A 25,447-nucleotide genomic window follows, 5' to 3' on the forward strand; every position below is an offset into this window, starting at 1 on the left:
GGACAGACTAGTATTTGTCAGGAGAGAGGGGAAGGGAATAAGATGGATTGGGAGTCTGGGGTCAGTAGATGAAAACCATTGCATTTGGAGTGGATTGGGCAATGGGATCCTGCTGTATAGCACAGGAAATTATATATCTAACCACTTGTGATGGAACATGATGGAGGATAATGTAAGAAAAAGAATGTATGTATATGTATACCTGGGTCACTTTGCTGTACAGCAGAAAATGACAGAACACTATAAATCAACTATAATTTTAAAAAATTTAAAAAACGCATTTTACATACTCAAAAGGAAAATGTAGAAGGCCGTTCAGCTTCAAACATTAAACAAAGGCTTATTCTGGTGAAAAAGGAGGAAGTTTGAGGAAAATATTGCTTAACACCACATCTTGAACCAGAAGAGAGAAGAAAATAAAAGTTGAAAGGTTCTAAAATGTTTATGATAGTTCAGCATCAACTGAACTATTCTCTATTGTCATATTCTCTATTAACAACAGAGGATAAAAGTTACAACTGTCAACACTTGGGATGTGATTTAAAACAAGTTTTATGCCCCCAATGCTAAAAGGTGGGCCCTTTACACGAAAGGACACATGCAAGTACACATAAAGACAAAGCACCAATTAAAGGATCTATTTTCTCATCTAAGGCCCATCAAATAGATAAATCTGGAACATCTTTGGACACAGACTGATTTTTGTCCCTTTGGGATTCTGGACATAAGGTTGGGGAAAGTTGAGCTGTTCAGGATCAAGCTGGCTGAAGATGGCTAGGAGGAGTAGAAGAGGAGGGAGAGGGTACACGGAAAGGGAGGCACTTGCCCCAAGCCCAGGGTTCACTTACTACTTCTGATTCTGTAGAAGCCTCCTGGCTGTACTATAGTGATTACTCACTGACAGTACTGATACCTTCTCTGCTATGGTCTCAGAGATTTGGGGCCTCTCATTCTCTGTCAATATATATTTCTGCCCCACATGAAGGCCATGCACAGCTTGCCTCCCTCTACCATCAACCCCTTTGGGGACTAGTTAAGCTAAATCATGGTGGCTCCGGGGAAAACTGCAAGAACAGAAGCATTACCAAATATTCCTGTCTGTGTGCCCGGGTCTGCGTTGGGGGTAGAGGCCAAATCTTGCAAAGACCTTCTTCCAATGGTCCTCCCCTCTCTGTGCGCCTGAACCCTGTGTCGCGGGGGCGGATCCCGGAGGGGGCTCGAACCCTATGGCAGTAACCAAGCTGCTAAACTGCTGAGCTGGTTTTAATTGAAGTGTGAGAAGGAGGTTTTAAGGCAGGTAGACAACATCCTGTTGTTGGGGCGCTCCTCTCTCTTTTTTGCACATCTGGCTGAACTGGGAGTCAGGGTGGCTGACTGAGCCTGGGTGCAGCAGCAGCAGCAGCAGCAGCAGCGGCGGCGGCCGCAGAGGCATCTCCCTTCTACCATCCCACGCCTCGGCCCGCCCAAGAATTCCTCAAGGCCATGGACGCGGTGACTGTGTACCACGGCAAAATCAGCCGGGAGACGGGGGAGAAACTCCTGCTCGCCACCGGGCTGGATGGCAGCTATTTGCTGAGGGACAGCGAGAGCGTCCCGGGCGTGTACTGTCTGTGTGTGCTGTGAGTACTGGTGGGGACGCGGGCCCACCGACCGCCCAAGGCCTCCCTGGGGGCTCCTCACTGGGGACTCCACGAGGGCCTCCAGCTCTTCAGAAAGGGGCCTCCCCAGGGCCTTTGGGGTCGGCTGCAGAGAATGCTTCTTAGGGTGGGGAAACGCAGCTTAGAATTTAGTCACCTTGGCGACCAAGAGGACTCAGGCTCCCGACTTGTGTTTTGACCTCTAGCAGAGGTCGGGAGGGTGAAGGCCTGTGATGGTGGAGCGGCCAGATGTGGGGCCACCAGCTCCTCAGAGAAGGAGCGGCCTCTCTCTCCCACTCTCTTTAAATGGCTATGGATGTGGAAGACAGTTGAATTTAAGGAGAGGAAGAAGACTAAGACAGCGAATCCATCACTTTAAGATGGCAATACCAGACAGGTCTGGCTGCCAGGAGGAGGATGTTTGTGAATAAAACTGCCTCTCTGCATCTGCCTATTTAGCTTTCTTTAGGGGAGTGTGTGTGTGTGTGTGTGTGTGTGTGTGTGTGTGTGTGTTGGGGAGGGGGCCCTCAGAAATAGGGCCCTTCTTGATAAAAGCTAGGACTGACAATAGTCCGCAAGGGCATGAAGGGAAAACACCTTTCTATGATTCAGCTTTGCCCTTTACCTAGGCAGGTCTTTGCCTAACGCCCCATTTTGAATCCTATACACCTTCCTCTTTCCTTCAGGGCTCCAGAGTCAGGCAGATCTGAGACCCAATCTCATGCTAGTCTGATGCTGACTTTGGCAAGTGAACCTCTCAGTCCCTCAGTTTTCTTGTCCATAAAATGTGTATCATATTACCACCTATCTCATGGGAGTGTGAGGATTAAATGCCATAATGCAGGTAGAAAATTTAGTACTGGACCTGATGCATACTAAATGTTCAGTAAAAGTAAGCTATTGCTGTTATTATATTATTTTTTCAGTCTATTTTTTCAGTAGTTATTATATTCTTTTTTTTTAAGTCATTGTCTTTAAGTACTCATAGGACATTTCTAAGGAAGTACTTAGTTCAGTCGCTTTTTATCAGTAGGACAAAAACATCCATGAAAACACCAGCCCTACACAGTAGGTTCTAGACAGAAACAAAATGAGGGAAAATGCTTAGTAGTGATTTTGTTGTCTGAAGATACACTGCAAGAGTTTGAAGTTCCTTCTGGGTCAATGAAGAAAGATGATATTGAGCCTGGTGTTAAAAGATTTTCATGTTTATGGTGTTTTTTTTTTTTTTTTAAATGGTCAAGACATGTTTGTGGCAAGTCTCGAACCATGCTAAATACATTTATTATAAAAGCTTCAAGGGAAATATGTGCAAGTTTGTGAATCTCTTGGGCTCATATCTTATGTTTTCCTTATATTATTGTTTTTCCCAAGTGGAAATTGGGGGAGGTCAATGAAAGTTAACTAGTATTCCTAGGCCCCTGCCTTCCCTTCCCTTCTCTTCCCTTCCCTTCCCTTTCCCTTTTCCTTTTTATGGCCACACCTGCCATGTGGAAGTTCACAGGACAGGGATCAAATCTGATCTGCAGCTGGAACCTACACCACAGCTGTGACATCACCGGATCCTTAACCCTCTGTGCCACAGTGAGAACTCCCCGTAGGCTCTTTTCTTTTTTTTTTCTTTTTCTGTATTTTTCTAGGGCCACACCTGCGGCATATGGAGGTTCCCAGGCTAGGGGCCCAATTAGGGCTGTAGCCCCTAGCCTACACCACAGCTCATAGCAACGCCAGATCCTTAACCCACTGAGCAAGGCCAGGGATAGAACCCACAACCTCATGGTTCCTGGTCAGACTTGTTAACCACTGCCTAGACTCTTTCCTTATCAAAAGAAGGTTGTTCCCATTGTGGCTCATAGGGTTAAGAACCTGACATTGTCTTTGTAAGGATGCAATTCATTTTGATCGCTGGCCTCACTCACTGGGTTAAAGATCTGGCATTGCCACAAGCTGTGGCATAGGTCACAGATGCACCTTAGATCCTGTGGATTGCTGTGGCTGTGCTGTAGGCCCCAGCTGCAGCTCTGATTCGACCCCTAGCCCGAGAACTTCCAGGTGCCACAATTGCAGCCATAAAAAGAAGGGGAAGAAAAAGGTGGAGGAATGAGTAGACAGGTGAGAGGCACTTCTTTAGGGAAGCTGACAAAATGAGTCTTGCATAAATGTAGTTTTTAATGACTCTTAGCTGGCCCATTAATGGGCCCCTGAACCTAGAGGTAAAAAATAAAGTACAAAAGAAGCCTGGGAAGGGTAGGAAGAGCAGGGGACAGGGTGTAGCAGGATGCACCTAAAACTTCAGACATACTGGCCTCTTTGATGTTTTTCAAGCTTGCTAAGATATTCTCCCCGCTTAGGGTCTTCGCACTTACTGTTCCTCTGCTTCTTCCCTCAGAGAGGACTTCTTTGACCAGCCTATCTAAAATTAGTGCCTTCTCCCTGTCCCTTTTACACTCTGTCACTTTATTTTTCTTCAAGGAGCTTTCAACTATCTGATGTTTGCTTGTTTACATATGTCTGGCTGGGCACTCCTGCTAAAATCTAATCTCCGTCGGGGCAGGGACATGGTCTCTGGCATGAAGAACACAGCCTGGCACATAATACACATTATGAGCTACATAATAGGTGCTCAATAAGTGTTTTTGAATTAATAAAGGAACTGTCAAGGCAAATACTGTTCTTTACTGCACAGAGCTTCTGGGCTGGTATCTGGAGAGTAGAATGTGAATCCCACGAAGTTTCTCAAATTTTCTGGGTCTTGGTTTCCATATTTGTAAGACAGGACTAGTAATGTGTGCTTCACCTTCTGCATAAGATTACTGTTGGAAAAAGATGCAAGAGAGAAGGATATTCTGAGTCTATTACCTGTGTAGGCCAGGTCCACATAAGGAATTAATTTTAGGCAGGTGGGAAATTCTCAAACATTTAAGTTTTCACCCAAAATGATTCTTGCATAAATGTAGTTTTTAATGACTCTTAGTTCTCCACGCACACATCCTTATGAAGTGGCAGAAAAGAGTCAGCAAATTGGGAGTCCTCCTAGCATATCTTTCTGCAGACTGCTGCAGAGGGAAAACAGAGGGATGCATTGCTCTCTGTTTTCAGCAGAGTTGGAGAAACTTTTTTGAGCTAAGGATCCCTTTTGATAAACAGAAACATCTTGTTTCCTCCTTTTTAGTACTACACTGTAGTAACAAGATCAAATTTCATTTTGAAATAAACCACATACTCATTTTAAACCAAAACACGTATGGTTATGATATGCAGCAAAGATAACAATGTAAATGGTGTCATATATACATGAACAACAAAGAATAACTAACACACATGCATTGTCTATGGGTTCACTCAGGATAGTTTTTCATTCTGTCTTTTGTTTGTTCTCATTATCCAAGAAGGTTTGGTTGAGCTTTAGTTTCTGTATTTTTATTGTAGAAATAACACAAGGCATATGCCTTTCAAACTGTACTTTAGACTATACTTTCTAAATAGGTATGCCCCTTTCCCCCATTCTGAATTCCCACTCCTGGCCTTTAGATATGGCCTTTTCCTCTGTTCATTTTTGAAAATTGATTCTCATAAAGTATTAAAGAAATCTTCCATTTATAGGATTGCTAACCTTCACTTAAAGTGAGAAGTTTTTCTTCCAATTATTTCCAATAAATAAATCTAGATTTTGAATAATAAGTCTATTAGAAATAGTTCCTAAACATCTATTCATATTACAGAAAAATTTTTTAAATGTGGATAATGGAAATGAGGGAAAATCATCTATAGTTTTATAACCTAAAGACAATTATTATTGAAAATTAAGTGGTTTTTCTTCTATATTTTGATAAAACAAATTGCTTTATAAACACATGTGCCGTTACAATGTTGTATTCTGTTGCATTTTCTGATTGTGAAAAAAGCCCATTTATGTATAATGTTTTTACGAATGTTTTTAAAACATTATTTTTAATAGCTTCATGGTGGTCCAACCAGTCCAACTGTATTTTCCTTAACTATTCATCTATTTTAGACATTTGAATCCTTCCATTTTTTGCCATTATAAATCCCATCACAATTTATATTTTAATCCATAAAGGTTTTCCTGTATTTATGATTACTTCCTTATAATGAATTTCAAGATGCGCAGTTTCTAGATCAGAAAACATGAACAGTTTCAGGTTCTTTGTGTACACGTGATCAAGAAATATTTTTACCTAAATGGTTTTTCCAGTCTATATATGCACTCACCAGTACTGCATGAAAGTGTCTGTCTCACCATACTCTCCCTAAAAATGAGTATTCTTGTTTAAAAAAAATTCTTCTTGAAATTTGATGTCTCACTCTTTATTTCATATTTCTATGACTAGTAATTGTGTGTATTTTATAATGGCTGGAAAACTGTTGTATTTCCTTGTTCATGAATTGGCTCTTTGTGTACTTTGCCCATTTAACCATTTGGATCTTACTATTTTTCTTAACACATTATGACTTTTTGCATACTATTCCTTGATCTGTTGCAAGTATCTTTTTTTCAGTTTGCCATGACTTTTCTTTGACACACACAAAACTGAAGACTTTTAGGAGTCAAGTCCATCACTCATTTTCCCTGTGTTTGACTTCTCCCTTTGCTTCCCAACTTAGAAAGTTCTTTCACCTACAGAGATGTGATAACTTCATTTCAATTTTTGTTTTAAATTTATGGTTTGGTTAGTTTATATTTAACTCTTTGATTCTATTTGGAACTTTGATGTGGAAAAAGGGTATAATTTGATTTTGTTTTGAAATAGCTAAAATTTATAAAAGAGCTTCCATTCCTGATTGATTTATTAGCCTACTTTACCATATATTAAATTCTTACATGTAGGTTATTGTTTAACAATTATATGTTTGGCTCAACTGATCTATTTATGCTTGAACTACTAGTGCTATAGTATGGTAATGTTTTAATACATCTAAAAATTATTTCATATTCTAACCTGTTGGCTCCTCAGGATGAAATCTCAAATAATTTTGTTTGTTTGTTTTTTGTTTTTGGCTGCACCCATGGCATGTGGAAGTTCCCAGGCCAGGAATTAAACCTGTGCTGCAGTTGCGACCTGTGTCACCTGTGCCACAGCTGCAGCAATGCCTTAAAGTTCTAGGGAACATCCTAGAATAATCTTGTTAAATTTAAAAAATTCCCATTGGGGTTACATTAAACTCATTAATAAATGAAGGGGGAGTTGTCATCTTAGAGAATTTGCTCTTCCTACCCCAAAACCTGATATATCTCTCCATTTTCATTTACATCCATCAATAGAGTGTTGTAGCTTTCTTCCTGTAGATTTTGCATATTTTTTGTTAAGTTTATTTCTAGTTACTGTGAGTATAAATGTATGTGTTATTTTTTTGTTTCTATTATAAATGGAATCTTTTCCTACCATATCTTCATTTGCCATAGGAAAGCCACAGACTTCATGTATTTTTCTTGTATCGATTCAATACACTAAATATTCTTATTAATGCAAATAATTTTAATTTAATTTAATTTTACTCTTTTTAGTTTTCAAGGTATATGAAATTTATTTCCACTAAGGTACATATGAGCCCTCACATTTCTTCCCTTTTCACCTTTAATGTAGGCAGCCAATGGGAAAGCCCTAAATGCCTACTGGGATAGAGTTTAAAATTTTTTTTTATTAAAGTATAGTTGGTTTACAATTTTGTGCCAATTTCTGCTGCATAGCAAAGTGACTCAGTCATATGTACATACACATTCTTTTTTAATATTATTTTTCCATCATGGTCTATCCCAGGAGATTAGATGTAGTTCCCTGTGCTATACAGTAGGACCTTATTGTTTATCCATTCTAAATGTAATAATTTGCATCTGCTAACCCTAAACTCCCAGTCAGTCCCACTCTCTCCCACCCCCCATGGCAACCACGAGTCTGTTTTCTATGGCTATTAGTCTGTTTCTGTTTTGTAGATAGGTTCATTTGTGCCATATTTTAGATTTCACATATAAGTGATATCATATGGTATTTGTCTTTCTCTTTCTGACTTGCTTCAATTACCTACTGAGATAGTTTGATTGTGATAAGAGAAAAACCAATTTAGAATATTTAAAATAATTAGTTTGAAGAAATAGCTTATTTCCATATTCAGCATCCTTCTGTGTATATCTGAGTTTGCTACTTATCTGATGGAAGATTTGGAAGAAGAAATGCTATTATATTCTTTAGCCCCAAGGACACACAATAAAGTCATTTGAGATATATGTCTTTAGATAAAAGGGTAATTATCTTTTTGTCCTTTAAGATTTAAAGGATGACTGGGAATAAAGTGCCTATCAAACAACTGAACTGGAGAAATGGGGGAAGGAACAGCGACAAAATAAAATCCCAGCTTATCAATTATAATTGAGGGGAACAGTGTGGCACAGAACGCAAAAGAATGAGAAATTATAAAGCCTAACTTAGAGTTAGTTTTTGAATACAATTGGATATGTGTTAGTGCCACATTTATCTTCATGATAATTTAGGCCACTAGAATTATTTTGGATTATCTGAGTACAATCCATTAATGGCAGAGCAAACCTAGGATTAAATCTGCAACATACAAACCTCCAAATGGACAATTCGCAGGCCAGTTAATCAAGTGCTGACTGGTCAACAATGTAAAATTGAAGTTGCAAGCTTAGTCTGCAGATGCCATTTAGCTTAAAGCAAAGGGAAAGCCTAGGCTGACCTCTTTGGGGCTCGCCTCTATGCTTCAGCCCCTTCCTTTGCCCTTTCTCTCCAGTTATAAGGCCAAGCAGAGTCCCTTGCTTTTTGAAAAATGTACTTTTGGGAGTTCCCGTCGTGGCGCAGTGGTTAACGAATCCGACTAGGAACCATGAGGTTGTGGGTTCGGTCCCTGCCCTTGCTCAGTGGGTTAACGATCCAGTGTTGCCATGAGCTGTGATGTAGGTTGCAGACGTGGCTCGGATCCCGCGTTGCTGTGGCTCTGGCATAGGCTGGTGGCTACAGCTCCGATTGGACCCCTAGCCTGGGAACCTCCATATGCTGCGGGAGCGGCACAAGAAATAGCAAAAAGACAAAACAAAAAAAAAAAAAAAAAAAAAGAAAAATGTACCTTTGGATTCACTTTAAGATCAATTTATTACGGAGTTCCTGTCGTGGTGCAGCAGAAACAAATCCGACTAGGAACCGTGAGGTTGTGGGTTTGATCCCCAGGCTCACTCAATGGGTTAAGGATCCAGTGTTGCCAGGTCGCAGTCGTGGGCAGATCCTGCGTTGCTGTGGCTCTGGCATAGGCTGGTGGCTACAGCTCCGATTAGACCCCTAGCCTGGGAACCTCCATATGCCTTGGGTGTGGCCCTTAAAAGAAAAAAGAAAAAAGAAAAAAAAAATTCATTCATTCCCTCTGATATAAGAGAGAGGCTGCATAGAAAGATGGTTAAGACCCCATATCTGCAACCAGACCCTCTGAGTCTGCATCCCAATTCTGACCCTTAACCAGCTGTTTCTCCTTGGGCAAGTAACTGAAAATTTCTGTCTCGGGTTCCTTATCTGTGAAAAGGAGGACGATGATTGTAATAGTACATACCTCATGTATGAGAATTATTGCATGAGTTAACATTTATAAAGTTAATATGTAGTAGGTGTTTGTTAATATAAACAAGAAATCTATAAATGATTGTGAGACAAAGACCATCATAGGAATACGTAAATAAAATATTCTCTGGCAGTTCACGAGAAGAAGAGATTATATTTATTGTCATGACTCATCGAAACTGGTATTACATAGTTTTACCATCAAACTTGAAGCTGAATGACTTTTGATGGTTTTGAAAATTCAAATTCACTCTGAAAGAATGAAGATTGAGCCATAAGAAATTCCAAAACCTCTTGAATCAGGGTGTAGTCTCAATAATAATGATGACTTTGGATAGGATACCATTCCTCTGGGTATAAAAGCTCTGAAATTACATTATAATTGTTTAAAAAAAACAGTCACATTATAATTATGCCTTGAATTTTGCACTTAACATTCGTTTATAAAGGCATAGACAACCTGGGCACTAGCTTGCTTTATTTGTGGTGTCTTGAAATCAGATTTAGCTAAACTTTTTCTTTTGTGTAGACCTTGAAGTGGTATAAAGAAGGAATTGATGTGGTTTTATCAGTTTTAAAGCAAGATCTGTCCCCAACGCTGACCCTTTGAGAAGATAATAACTCAGATTGTTTTGTTCTTCTTGTTTTGTTCTTATCTGTTTCTTTTTTTTTTCTTCTGCTTTTAGGGCTGCACCCGTGGCATATAGAAGTTCCCAGGGTAGGGGTTGAATCGAGCCGCAGCTACTGGCCTATGCTACAGCAACAGCAATGCCAGATCTGAGCCGGGTCTGCGACTTACGCCACAGCTCATGGCAACACTGGATCCTTAACCCACTGAGTGAGGCCAGGGATTGAACCCAAGTCCTTGTGGATACTAGTTGGATTCGTTTCTGCTGCACCACAATGGGAACTCCCCTTCTTATCTGTTTCTAATCAGAATACTTTTTTTTTTAAGAGTTGGGGACAACTTTTGAAAAAAATTATGCAGATTTTAGTTTTAGCAAACACTGAATCAACATATGCTCTGTAGTCATTAAAATGCAAAATATTTGTCAGGAAAATTAATGGCAACAGCAACAACAAAAACCTCTATTGTTTTCTACCAATTACTCATTTTCTAGATTTTTTTTGTGATAAATTTTAAAATTCCAGGCTCATCAACAAGTGTGACAAGAGGTTCAATGGAGGGAGGAAATTAAAATTACACTACAGGAGTTCCTGTTGTGGCTCAGCGTAACAAACCTAACTAGTATCCATGAGGTTGAGGGTTTGAGCCCTGGCCCCACTCAGTGGGTTAAGGATCTGGCGTTGCTATGGCTGTGGCATAAATGTGCAGCTGCAGCTCCAATTTGACCCCAGCCTCGGAGAATTTCCATATGCTGCAGTTGCAGCCCTAAAAATAAATTAATTAATTAATAAATAAACTACTTAAAATTACACTACATTTTGAGTTCCATGGTGGCTCAGTGAGTTAAGGATCTGGCATTGTCACTGCTGTGGCTCTGGGTTCTGTTGTGGCAAGGGTTCTATCCTTGGCCTGGGGAACTTCTGCATGATGTGGGTGTGGCCAAAAAAATTATACTACATTCTTTGTTTGTCTGAATTAATGGGGAGTCAGAGGAAAAATAATCCTAAAAGGGATGTAACAGTTTTTAAAAATGAACAATATTTTTCTGATTTGTGATTTTCTTAGGCTAGATTTGTAAAGTTCCAAATTGTAATTTTGCTGCTTTTTCTTTATAAAAATGCTATTAACCACTTGTATAACTTTACAATGAAAATTGTTATGCAAGGATGCAATTAGTTTAAATATACTTTTAGTTTGTAGCCATACATACAGGAACAGGTTTAAACAATAATCAGAGTGGCATATCTGCTTGTGTCCACTTTTTTCACATACCATCATTTTATATCAACATGGTCCATGTGCTTAAAATTAAAAAAATATATATACCTCTCTAATGCCTTTGGACTTTGGTATAGTTTTGAACCATTCTTTCTACTACCATTTCCTTATTTTGAGTAACATTCCTTAGGTTAATTCCATTTTTTCACTATTAAAATAGAATTACTATGAAAATCTTTGTCAAATTGCTTTTTCCATTTCATTCCTTGAAGTGTGTGAAGATAAGCACGGTCATTAGGTCAAAATATGCACGGTTTATCTAGCTCTTATTATAATTTGCCAATTTATTTCCTAGGAGAGTAATTTTTTTCAGTGGACAGGGAGAGTATGTGTAGTTTGGAAAAAATAAAATCAATATTTTAGTTTAATTTTATATCATAAAACTATTGGTTCATAATACAAGCTACAGAAAAAACAAAACTCTGAAATCTTTTTGGGGAAGAGGGAGTAAAAAGTTCAGAAACACTGAAACCATTGAAAAAGCTTCGGCTGATATTTAAATAAAAATTCATTCTTAAAGCGTGGACTGAGTGACTAAGGGGGAGGTGGCATAGAAGTGCCCAGGGTGAGTGAAAGAGTCCAGCTTGACTTTGGCGAAATTGCCATCAATATTCCCAGTGAGGTGTGCACATTCTACATGCATTTTAATCAATCTTTTAATGTTCCTACAAATCATCTAGAAATCTTGTTAAAATACAGATTCTGACTCAGCAATTCCTGGGTGGGGCCTGAGAGTCTACATTTCTAACAAGGTCCCAGGTGATGTGCTGCTATTACACTGGGAACATAATTTGAATTGCACTGTTTTAAATCTCTTCCATCAGTGATATATGAGAGTATATCAACCAGAGTTGGCTACCAGGGATCTTTGGTTAGTTCCTCCAGCAACTTGGAAGTGGAAGAGATAAAGTGCTGGCTTGTCTGAGGGGTGAAACAATTTTTCTCACTCCCAAATATGTGGAGTTGGGGAGTAGGAGCTTGCTAAAATTGGATGGGTTAATCATAAGAAGTGTTATGTGCCCCCAACACCAGGTTGTTCAAGACTGAAGGTGGTAAGGACTTTTGAAGTGGTACTCCGGTTCCTGCTGCTTAACTGAAAGTGCGATAAGATCAGATTCGTTAGGAAACAATTTTCAAAACAGACTCATTTACTTTGACTAAATGAGGCTGAATGATAGTAGGGAGATAGATTCATTGTATTTTTTAGAAACCCACTGTTTAAGAAAGTGGAAAACCAGTTGCCTATGATTTTGCTTGTATCATTGCTGAGATTTTAAATAATTAGTTTCCACAACACCTTTAATGATACTGAATTATTGCCATTAATTGCTTCCCATAGGGAAAACGGAACTAAGGGCCTATGCTATTTCCTTGCTCCTATCTCCATTTTGCCATGTGAATTTAAGAAAATCACTTAAAGCCTTCTGTTTGGAGTTCCCATGGTAAAAAATAGAAATCAAAGCTCTTGCCTTGTTCCCTATAGAGTACTTACTGAAATCAGTGGGCTTTGAGGTAGATTTCAATTGCTTAAAAAAACAAAAGGCTTACATTGCTGTGGCTCTTACATTGCAGTGGCTACAGCTCGGATATGACCCCTAGCCTGAGAACCTCCATTTGCCGCGGGAGCGGCCCAAGAAAAGACAAAAAGACAAAAAAAAAAAAAAAAAAGGCTTTTACAATGCAGTATTTTAGATTTATTTGGCATATAATATCAAGATATTTTATGTATGATCTAAGTATTCTGGCAAACTTTTATAACGAAAATGAAACATTTCCTGTAATCATACCAGCATTTAAATTGACCCCTTTTTTGGTTTCACAAATTGAATGAAACCGATTAGTGTTTTAGACCTTTTTTTTTTATCCTTTAGGTAATGGTACTGATGGATAGTAATTTAAAATATAGTAATTTAGGGGTTCCCCGTAGTGTAGTGGGTTAAGTATCCGGTGTTGTCACTGTTGTGGCTCAGGTCACTGCTGTGGTGCAGGTTGGATCCCTGGCCTGGGAACTTCTGCATGCCAGGCGCTGGCCAAAAAAATGTAGTAATTTAATCCACTTATTTAAAAACTTTTGGAGTCCCCTTGTGGCTACAACAAATCCAACTAGGAACCATGAGGTTGCTCAGAGCGTTAAGGATGCAGTGTTGCTGTGAGCTGTGGTGTAGGTCACAGATATGGCTTGGATCCTGTGTTGCTGTGGCTGTGGTGTAGGCCAGCAGCTACAGCTCCGATTGGACCCCTAGCCTGGGAATCTTCATATGCCATGGGTGCACCCCCCAAAAAAAAATAATTAATAAAAAAATAAAAACTTTTAGTTCTATAGGGGATTAATGGTAAGTGAAGGCAGTTAATCCAGGATGACCCCGTTTGGGATATTTTAGGATTTTCTGTTTTTTTAGGTTTAAATGCATTTATTTTTACCAGAGTTTAATATGTATTCTAACCAAAGATATATTTTGACCCAAACTTGTGTCTAAGAATGACAATCAGAAAATGTCTGGGAGTTTCCATTGTGGTGCAGTGGAAACGAATCCAACTAGTATCCATGAGGATGTGGATTCAATCCCTGGCCCTGCTCGGTGGGTTAAGGATCCAGTGTTGCCGTGAGCTGTGGTGTAGGTTGCAGATGTAGCTTGGACCTGGTGTTGCTGTGGCTGTGGTGTAGGCTGGCAGCTGCAGCTCCAATTTGACCCCTAGCCTGGGAACTTCCATATGCTATGAGTATGGCCCTAAAAAAGCAACAGCAACAAAATGTCTGAAGTAAAACTATTGGTACAGATTCAGATTCATAATTTCAAATAATTTAGTATAAAGTTTACCTTTTCTATTGAAGGAAAGTTAGGCAAATTAGGTAGCAGTGCTGCGTGTACCAAAATATAACAATAAATAATCTATATCCATTATAGTGTGGGGGTCAAGAGCCAGGGTTCTAGAGTCAAAGAGGCCTGATTTAAATCCCATCTTTGAGGCTTGCTGTCTAGAGCAACTTTGGTTACTTAGCTTTTCAAAGTTTCAGTTTCCTCATCTATAAAACAGATTTCATAATACAAAACTCATAGGATTATTGTGGGGCCTAAAAGAGATAATGCATGTGCTATGGGCTGAATTGCGTCCCTGTCAAATCCATATGTTTAAGCTTTAATTTAATTTGATGTGGATGCATTTGGAGATAGGGCCTTTAGGAGGTAATTTAGGTTAAATGAGATCATAAGGGTGGGGCCCTAATCCAATAGGGTTCTGGCCTTATAAGAAGAGAGAGAGTCCCTCCCTTAATGAATGCACACAAAGAAGAGGTCATGTGAGCATAGGCAAGAAGGTGGCTGCCTTCAAGCCAAGAGGAGAGGCCTTCAAATGAAAGCTATGTTGCTGGCACCTTGATCTTAGACTTCCAGCCTCCAGAACTGTGAGAAAATGAATGTTTTTTGTTTAAACCACCCAGGATATGGTATTTTTTTATGGCAGTCTGAGCAGACTAATACAAATTTTTTTTTTTGTCTTTTTTTTTTTGCTATTTCTTGGGCCGCTCCCGTGACATGTGGAGGTTCCCAGGCTAGGGGTCCAATCAGAGCCGCAGCCACCGGCCTACGCCAGAGCCACAGCAACGCGGGATCCGAGCCGCGTCTGCAACCTACACCACAGCTCACGGCAACGCCGGATCGTTAACCCACTGAGCAAGGGCAGAGATCGAACCTGCAACCTCATGGTTCCTAGTCGGATTCGTTAACCACTGCGCCACGACAGGAACTCCTAATACAGATTTTGGTACTGAGAAGTACAGTGCTGCTATAACAAATACCTAAAAACGTGGAAGTGGCTTTGGAACTGGGTCATGGGTAGAGGCTAGAGGAATTTGGAGATGCATGCTAGAACACAGTGTTGGTAGAATGATGGATGTTAAATGTCATTCTGAGGTCTTAGATGGAAATGAGGAATGTGTTGGAAACTAGAGAAAAAGTCATCTTTGTTATCAATGGCAAAGAACTTGACTGAATCGTGTTCTAGTATTTTACGGAAAGTAGAACTTGCAAAATGGATATTTGGCTGGAGAGATTTCTATGCAAAGTGTTGAAGGGACAGTTTGGTTCCTCCCGAGCACATATAATAAAATGCAAAAGGAGAGAGATGAATCAAAGAAGGAATTGCTAAGCAAAAAGAAAACAGAACTTAAAGATTTGGAAAATTCTCAGTCCATTCATATGACAAAAAAAGGGGAAGCTTGGTCCAGAGAGAACACCAAGGGTGTGGCTGGACAATCACTGGTAAGAGATTACCTATGATGTTAACTAGTCATCTCAGCAGAAGCCAGGAATAGAGTTTGGACCAAAGCATCAGAGACACTGTCAGTTTGGACCAAAGAGAATAGGAGAGGACTGTAGGGCAATTCGGCTGGAAGCATGCTTTGTCTTTCAAGAAAATGGAAAAATGATCCTGACTTGCCTTTCAGAGATGTCCCGGCTATCACTCCAACCACAGGGCCAGAGCCAGAGTGCAACCAACCAGGGGGCCAAGGCTGCTTCGTCTAGATTCTAAAGGTGGAATCAGGGCCCAACTGAGCCAAGTGGGTGGGGCCTCCCTCCGCCCCTGCCCTCAGCAGAGCTATGCCACCCAGTGGGCCTGGAGGGCAGAACATCAACCCCAAAAGGATTATTCTCAAGCATTAAAATCTAATGGGATTTGCCTTATGAGGTTTTGGACAGTTGGGGGACTTGTCACTCCTTCTCACCTTCTGATCTCCCTTTTGTAATGGGAATGTCTGTCCTCTGCCTGTCCTACTGTATTTTGGAAGCACATGACTTGTCTGGTTTCACAGCTGGAGAAGAATTTTGCCTCAACATCAGTCACATCCACAAGTCTCATTCATATCTGATTAGATGATATTAAGATGAGACTTTGGACTTTCTTTAGACTTTAGATTTGATGCTGGGATGTGTTTAAGACTTTTGAGGCTGCTGGGATAGAATGAATGTATTTTGCATGTGAGAAGGATGTGAATTTGGGGGGGCCAGTGTTGGAATACTATGGAGTGAATCATGTACCCCTCCTCCCCAGATTAATAGGTTGAAGTTTAACTCCCAATGTGACTGTATTTGGAGATGGGTCTTTAGGATGTAATTAAAGTTAAATGAGGTCATAACTGTGGGCCCCAATCCAGTAGGATTTATGGTCTTATAAGAAGAGAGGAGTTCCCACTGTGGCTCAGTGGAAACAAATCTGACTAGTATTTATGAGGATGCAGGTTCAATCTCTGGCCCTGCTCAGTGGGTTAAGGATCTGGCGTTGCCATGAGCTGTGGTGTAGGTCACAGACACGGCTTGGATCTGGCGTTGCTGTGGCTGTGGTGTAGGCTGGCAGCTGCAGCTCCAATTTGACCCCTAGCCCAGGAATTTCCTTATGCCACACCTGTGGCCCTAAAAAAGAAAAAAAAGAGATCACTCTCTTTGCACACGCAGATGGTAGCTGCCTACAAGCCAAGAGGCCTCAGAATAAAACCTATGTTGCTGGTACCTTGATAACTTCCAGCCTCCAGAACTGTGAGAAAATAAATTTCTTTTGTTTAATCCACACAGACTATGATATTTTGCTATGGCAGCCTGAGCAAACTAAGACAGTGTGTAAAACTCTGGCACAAACTAATACAGCATGTAAAACTCTTGGCATGTAACAGAAATCAACTATACAGCTATACGATATGCATACACACTGAATAATGGGGGAAAATGTTTCCCCTATCTAAAAGGATAAGCTGATTTCAAGTACTTTAGCAGGACTCCTTTTTAATTCAAATTATTATTAGTACTATATTATAATATGATAAAGTTAGAGTAATAGTAATATAGAAATATAGCATATTTATTATATTTATAATAATAATATTCTTACTATTAACTTAAGTGGGCCTGATAGTAGCTTATCCCAGTGAAATGTTTTCACCTTAAGGCTCTATATGTACTTAAAAATAATATGATTATACTTTGTTGAATTTATTTAATATTTCATACTTTTTACCAATTACAACAGATCTCTAGTTTCTTTCTATCTCAACAGTCTCTCAACTTGACAAATCCTTAAGAGTGTGAGCTCCCTCATTAAAAAAGAAAAAAAGAAAAAAGAAAGAAGGCTTACTGGAAACTGTGATTAGCTGGACATAACATGCAAGCAAGTTAGATTTCTCAGGCTTTTCTTTCTATAAATGCAGGGGTGCTATATATGTGTGTGTCCCAGTATATGTATCAGTTATATGTAATAGTAAAAGATCAAATTTAGAGCATCCATTGTTTTTTTTTTGGAATTTTTCAGTAATGGAAGTTTATTCTTTCACAGGTATCAAGGTTACATTTATACATACCGAGTGTCCCAGACAGAAACAGGTTCTTGGAGTGCTGAGGTATAGCTCTTTTATTTATTTTTGCTTCTGGGGGTATCAGGGAGGTATTTGAAATTTAGACTGGTTTTATAAAAGAGCTGTCAAATTCTACATTCCCAAAATATTCATCAGATTCAAATCACCAAAGCTCCAATCCAAAATTGTTCATGGATCATTAAGAAGCCTTTAGAGAATTTTGGTCCCAGTTCTGCTCAGCCACCGTTATACAGAGTGGTCTCACTTTGGAGGAAAGGTAACAAAATTGAAAGATTGTGTGAAACTTTTAGTGCCTATGTGAATTTTTAGGCAGTGTATCAAAAATATATAAAAGAATCAAATAGACAATTATTTACCAAATGATACTACACAAGTGTTGATTCTATGGGGAATTAAACGAGATGACTCCTGTTTTCTAAGAGCCTATAAGAACCTTGAGGGACTACAACGTGAATTAAACAGCAGTATGAGAGCCTGGAGTTTGCTGTTAGCTGGATCTGGGTTCCAGGTCTTGTCCACCCCCACCCCCTTCCTGAGAGGTCTGTGACCTTGGGTAGGTTATTTAATGTTTCTTTGAACCAGTTTCTCCATCTGTAAAATAAGCCAAAAAAATAGTCCCTTACTCACTGGGCTCGTTTGAAGGTTAAATGAGATAATGCATATAAAGAAAGCTCTTAGCCACAGGACTTGCTACAGAGCAAGCCCTCAAAAGTGGGAACTTGCCTAAACTGCTGAACAATATGATTGTATATCATCAGGTGCTACGTTATCTAGCATAAGAGTTGAAAAAATAGAGGATTTTCCATGTGTTAGGGTAATCAGGGCTGCTCTACTGTGGAGGCAGGACTCCCGGCTGAGCCCTCTGGGAAAGACAAGGATAGGTGGAATAGAGGGAACGAACATTGCAGTGGCTTTTAATTTGTGCTCTGCAAAGTCCTAAGGTTCTTCCATCTGGGTACCTTGGAGTTTCTCAAGGGGTTACAGAGGGAGAGGAGGATGTGTGAGTATGCTTTTGGGCCTCCGGTTCATCTTTAATCTGAGCAATTCCTTTTATTTTGCTTATCAACTGAGGCTCTAAGAAATATTTCATTAGAAAAATGGGTTCTGATGGCTTTGATAATATTTTGAAAGTCATTGTACCATTGCAAGAAATGCCTGTCGGGTGAATCTCTTTCTATGTACCAGGGTAATATATTACTATGCTACCAAAATAGAGGTCTCTACAACTGAAACTTCTGACTTCAAATGCTTTCTCTGATTTTTGACTCCTTAAAACAGTCCCTCTTTATAATGAAAGTACTTCATTATGAGCTGTTTGAAAACATAAATGCTAATATCAACCTCTATTAATCACTCAATCAGTCTATGCATTTAAGAAACTCTAAAATCTAGACTTAAAAAAAATTAGAATAGCTCTAACCATTACAGATGCATCAGCAAACTGGAAAGCACAAATTGCAGACTACAAATGTTTTGAACTACTGAGATGAATTAGGGCAAGTTTTCAAACACATTCTTGCTTTATATCAGGATAATTAATGCTACCATACTAATTAGAGGAAAAGCAGTACCATTTCTAATGAAAACTGTTTATACCTATTTATTCTGTAAAAAGTCTCTGCATCACTGCAAAGATGATTGAATATGAAATTAAATTTCATTTATTATGAAGAATGGTAGTGTACATGCATATATGTTTGTATATAATGTTTTTTTCTTTTTAGGGCCACACCTGCAGCATATGGAAGTTCCCAGGCTAGGGACTGAATCAGAGCTGCAGCTGCCAGCCTATGCCACAGCCACAGCAACACCAGATCCAAGCCACATCTGCGACCGGATCCAAGTTGCAGCTTGCGGCAATGCCAGATCCTTAACCCACTGAGCAAGGCCCAGGGTTGAACCCACATCTTCATGGATACTAGTTGGGTTTTTAACCCACCGAGCAACAACGGGAACTCCTGTGTGTATATAGTTTGACCGGAAACCTCCCTTACCCCTAGAGAAGTAGACTTCAGCTGCTGACGAATATTCTTTATGGAAAGGATCTTAAATTAGCGGGGTTTAGCTAACCCTTTCTCTAAACTTGTTTTCCTCCACTTCAAGTATACAGCATATGCAGATTGTTACATGTTTGTGGTCATGTTAAGGAAAAGAGGGCTTACTGAACACAAATGCTCTCTCATTCTGTCTGGTCTGACCCGTTTATATAATAATATTGTAATTATCTGCACCAAGAGAGCAGAAGATTGGCATGTTTTCTCCAAAGGGAAACCAGTTAAAAAAAAAATAAACTCTTTAGATTTATTTTTGAAATGCATATTGCATTTTTTTCAATCTACTAAATTTGCCTTCCTAGTTATGCTTTTCCTAAGGTGAATATTAAACTAGTGTGTATTCTCAGAGCTCATATCACCTGACTGGAAGGAATTTCTCTAAAGCATATTGAAGACCAGCTGTGATCCAAAACATGTTTCCTTGGATAACTAAAGAGATGCCAGTATGGGAAATGTGCAGATTTGAACAATAGCTGAGTTCAGTGACCGGATGGGGGATATCAGTGGCACAATTCTTGTGGTAAATGTATTTTCAAAATTGGATAAATAACAGATATTTGTATTGCTTTTTGAAACAATGCTTTAGTTTGCCACACTGCAGGAAAAGTCATAGCAGTAGCGCTCCATCCTCTGTGCAAAGACCGTGCTAGAAATCTAGATATGTCTGCGATTTGTTTCAAAGAGTAGAGTGAAATTGAATCCTGGCTCCACTGAATTATGAAAGACAAATATTATGTGAATTTCTAGTTTTAGATAGACTTTTAGGATTTATCACTGCCTAGTGTATTAATTTATCTCATGTGATTCAGGCTAAAACTGCCAAATTGTTAGTTCAAAGAATTCTACATAACCTACATAATTCTACATACAAAGAATTCTACAAACCTACCATTTATTAATATGTGCATGGTCTTGGGGTACATTGTAAAAAATGTACTAACCTCCCCCTGCTGACTTCAGTGCTTTTGTGCTTTTCTGGATATTTGATCATCAGTAGATCAGTAGGTGTTAAATAACTTTACTTATTGACCTAAGCAAAGCACTGTAAATTAGGTCAGTTATTTACCAATGAAAATTTCGTTGCCAAATTCAAATTGCTTTTTCACATCCAGCACTATTATGCCTCTCTGTTCACATGGATAATCAAGTGTTAACTGCCTATAAATCCCCATAAAAAAAGATGCTTCTGTTGATAAATGGTTTTATAAGCCACAAGAACAAGTAGAAAGATGTGTGGTTTGAAATCTTTCCACACAAGGGGAGTGCATAGTTTCTCTTTTGGTTGGTTTCGCTAACTTCACTCACTGGAGCCTGTTTGGCCTAGTCCTAATCTGAAAGGCAAGAGAGTGGTTCTTGGGATCTAGAGCCAGTTCTGCCTCTGGTTATATATGTGACCTGGGGCAAGCAGAATTTTCTCTTTGTATTTCCATTTTCTTATCTGTCAAATGGGAGTAACCAAATCAGCCAATAACTGCCTATCTGTGAAATAGGGGGGCAAGAGATGGGAAAGTGCTTTGAAGATGAAAAAGTCCTCTAAGGAAGACATAAGGTATCTTGTGTCTTTGACCTGTCTTTGCCATTTGGAGATTCTATCCCCCGAGCCCTGTAAGAACAGCCATATTATTTTGGATGAGGTCTCAATAGAGTTCTCAGAAAGTTTTGACCAAAAGGGTGGAACCGAGCTGGGAAGTAGTCTATATCTACTGAGTAGGTGTGTTAGCCTATGAGTGGACACTAATTTAAAGCTAAAGAGAAATATTTTAGTGTTTTCCATGAAAAACTATTTATCCCAATGTAGGAAAGGACCAAGCGTTACGATGGACACTGTGCTGTCTTTAGCATTTAGTCTAGTTGACAGAATTCTGTATGCCAGCCTTCATGTTTTCTCATTAAATGCTAACAAACAAACAGCTCCCACCTCAAAAAATTGCCAGACAGAATAGCTGAAAAACAGCTTTCTAAAAAAAACTAGTCATTGTTCAACTGCTTATAGCAATACTATTTTATTTCATGTAAAATGACAGTTTTGAGCTGATGCCTAAAGCTTGGCTCCTAAGCTTTTGCAGGAAATCATTGTTGATTTTAAGCAGTGTCTTTGCAAGAGAATTGATGTCAGGGAAGGAGTACATTTTAATAGTCACCTGCAAATAATGATCCCTTCAAAACAAACCAAATAAATAAATAAAGGTGACCTTAGATAGTCTTTCATTTTCATGTCATAGAGAAAACCCTGTCACAGTGAAGTGTTGACAGAAAGAGTGGTTTGGGGGAGGATTCAGGGAAGTTTCCCAAGGAGGAAAATATTTAATGCGAAGGATAAGGCAGGACATATTGTGCAGTGAAAGAGTATGAGGACTAACTAGCCACGCATCGTGTGCATAACTACCAAGTTTTAATTTCCTGTGTAGCATTTTATGTTGTGGAATGAGGACAGGGAGGGTGGGTTGTTGTTATTTGTTTGCCTTTTTTTTGGTTCTTCAGGCTTTTTATTAATGACCTATAGGGTCTGTGTTTTTTTCTCTAACTGCATCCTCTCAGTTGGTGAATTCATTGTGGGTAATGGCCTATATACCCTTAGAGGTTTGGGATGTATGATGGGTAGCAGGCAGGAAGGGCAGGGCGATGAGCAAGAGCTTGTACAAACTAATACCACCCTCGGGAGAACCGAAATGACAGCTCATTAGCTCCTCTTGCAGGGAAATTCAGCCAACCAAGTAAGCTCTTCTAGAGTGTTGTTTTTCCTTCTTATGTTTTCAAATATTTGAACAAGTTACACAAATGTTACCTCTCTAAGCACACTTTGCACATTTTGTAGGCCCTTTTTGTATCATTATGAGGTAGATGAATAATCTGCTTGGTCTTTTATTTTCCAGACAGCACCTGGGGTACATAAAAGATTTTTCCGGAAAATAAAAAATCTCATTTCAGCATTTCAGAAGCCAGATCAAGGTATTGTAATACCTTTGCAGTATCCAGTTGAGAAGAAGTCCTCAGCTAGAAGTACACAAGGTGCTACAGGTATGGTTTACTGTTAATTTGGACAGAGTTTGGAAGCTCAGGGCCAGGAGTCAACCTAGTCATAAACGTAACCTAGTTATCAGAAGTTCTGTAAGAAAAATGCAGTGAGAAAGTGGGTGTAGCCAGCAACCTAAGTGAGAGGGACTATTCACATGCTATGATTTCAATATGCTATTCTATAAACTTTTAATAAAATGCTGTAAAAATATAAAAAATTCTCAGAGCCCACATTTAATCTCTCCTGTCCCATCTTGTTTTCCCTAGCCTATTTTGTCAATATGTAAGTACCATTTCACTTCACTCATTCAGAAACAAATCATTTGAAAGATGAGACAATTCGGAAAACATCTGGGCTTGTCCTTTACCTTTGCTTAGTAGACAGTGTTTTCCCTTCAGGGATGGAAAGGCTGATGTTAGCTTGGCCCACTTGATCCTGATTTCTGAATTTGTGGTGCTTGAATTAATAAAATTTTATTGTAGCAAAGGAAAGGAAATTAATAGACTTTATTCTTCCACTAGCACAAATTGTCACATCTCCTGAGCAGAGCTATTTTAGGGGGTGTGTCAAGCTAATGACCGAATACTAGCCAATGTCCTCAGCTGTCAGATTTGTAATGGCTGACATCTATTGAAAGGGGTTAATCATTTGTTTGGAGTAAGAGGATACATCTTGATTGAAAAAATAAATATTTACAATAGAAGAGAATGAGTTGTTATTTCCCTTTTTGAAAGGGACCCAGGCTCAGGAATAAACTGACAATTAGACTCAAGTGGTGAATTAAATTAATGAGTAGTTCGCCTTTTTAAAAGAAATGTAAATAGAATTCCAGTTTAAAAATTGGCTCAGCATTCTATACAACTCAGTTTTAAATATTAGTTGTTTGAGCTATATTATTGGATTGTATCTTTGTGAATTTTATGCAGTTGGACATTTTATAAGTTTGAGTTAACCTGTAATTTTGTTTTATTTTATTTTATTTTTGTCTTTTCTAGGGCCACACCCGCAGCATATGGAGGTTCCCAGGCTAGGGTTCCAATCTGAGCTGTAGCTGCCGGCCTACGCCAGAGCCACAGCAACGTGGGATCCGAGCCGCATCTGTGACCTACACCACAGCTCAAGGCAATGCCGGATCCTTAACCCACTGGGCCGAGGCCAGGGATTGAACCCTCAACCTCATGGTTCCTAGTCAGATTTGTTTCCGCTGTGCTACAACGGGAACTTTAAACTGTAATTTTAATAGCTTGTCAGTTTATCTTTTTTTCCCCCACTTTTTTAGGGCCGTGCCCTCAGCATATGGAGGGTCCCTGGCTAGGGGTCGAATCAGAGCTACAGCTGCTGGCCTACGCCAGAGCCACAGCAACACCAGATCCGAGCCGCATCTGTGAACTACACCACAGCTCATGGCAACACCAGATCCTTAACCCACTGAGCGAGGCCAGGGATCAAACCTGCGTCCTCATGGATGCTAGTCAGATTCGTTTCTGCTGCTCCACGAAAGGAACTCCAGTTTATCTTTTCTTGATTTTTGTTATTCTTTTCCTTTAGGAAGAAGAGAAGATCCTGATGTCTTCCTGAAAACACCATGAAGAAAAATAAAACACGTTGTACTTTATTTCCAATAATTTAAATATATGCTAAATCTTTTATATTATAGATAATACAGTTCAGTGAGCTACAAATGTATTTCCAAAACCATCATAGTCTTGTAATGGAAGCATCTAGCATGATGTTAAAGCTGAAATGGACTTTGTGGATAATGAGGAGCTTTGAAATGAGGAATGGGGGGAAAATAATTCCACGGGTTATTTTCAGTTGCTACATTTACAAATGGGAAACGATTTAAAACATAATGATACTTTATAAAAGATTAATGTCAATTCTTGCCAAATATAAATAAAAATAATCCTCAGTTTTTCTCAAAAGCTCCATTTTTAGTGAAATATTATTTGATAGCTACTGATTTTAAAATGTCTTGATTATATGGCAGGAAGCTGGTCCCTTGTCTTTGTCATGTTTGGTTCTACATTAGGTATTGTGCCCTCTACTAGCTATGGTGTTGTAGGCTTTTTTGGGATTTGTGAAGCTCTGCACTGTGTCCTAAAAACAAGTACTAGATAAAGAGTGAAGAATTTCTGTTTAATTCTGAAAGCAACCTTCTTGCCTAGTGTTCTGATGTTGGCCAGCCAAATCCACAGACCACATGGAGTTTGAAAATTCCATAATTTAAAATATGCTCTAAATGTTTATTATATTTGATGCCACAGGATTTGAAATTATATTGCAAATCCGATGAAGTAGACTTTTCTTCTTTTCATTTGCCTCTGCCCCAGTAGTTGCCACTCCATGGAAAACCTCATTTTGAAAGGAAGCTTCAGCAGCTGAGGCTCATCGGCTGTGGCTCATGAGTAGCTGATTTACAAGCAGCTTCCCTATTAGGTGGCCCTACAAGACCACTGGAAGCTTATAGGTTACATTAATTTTTAACAATTCCAAGTGATTGCAACCTAAGTGAGAGCCAAGATTTTACGCAGTGATGGCTATTGGTATTTGTTTCTCACATTTATATTTCCATGACTCTTGCAATTCGATTATATGTCAAGTTGCTTCAGGGCTCATAGAATTCATTCACTCTACAAACACAATAGTCACTGGGGTAGAGTAGTGAAAACACCTGGGCTCTCTGCTCAGGCAGCTTCCTGTCTGGTTGGACAAGAAAACAATAGCAATGAAAGATAATAAAAGAAAGTAACAATGAAAGATAATAAACGGTGATAAGCACATGGTAAGTGAGGCTCCCAATGTGTAGATTAGATCTTTTTTTAAGTTTCTACTCCATTTATAGTTATGCAATATTGGCTATATTCCCTGTGTTGTACAATAAATCCTT

The 25,447-nt window shown here is 39.3% G+C and overlaps 1 protein-coding gene across 1 annotated transcript; it reads left to right on the plus strand.

The window, feature by feature from the left end:
- SH2D1A (SH2 domain containing 1A) lies at positions 1,483–24,146 on the plus strand. The gene is given in 4 exon segments (NM_001078675.1): positions 1,483–1,619; positions 17,448–17,511; positions 22,415–22,559; positions 24,106–24,146. Coding segments are annotated over 4 exon segments (387 nt in total).

Source organism: Sus scrofa, chromosome X (genome assembly GCF_000003025.6).
Source record: "Sus scrofa isolate TJ Tabasco breed Duroc chromosome X, Sscrofa11.1, whole genome shotgun sequence".
Classification (NCBI taxonomy): domain Eukaryota; kingdom Metazoa; phylum Chordata; class Mammalia; order Artiodactyla; family Suidae; genus Sus; species Sus scrofa.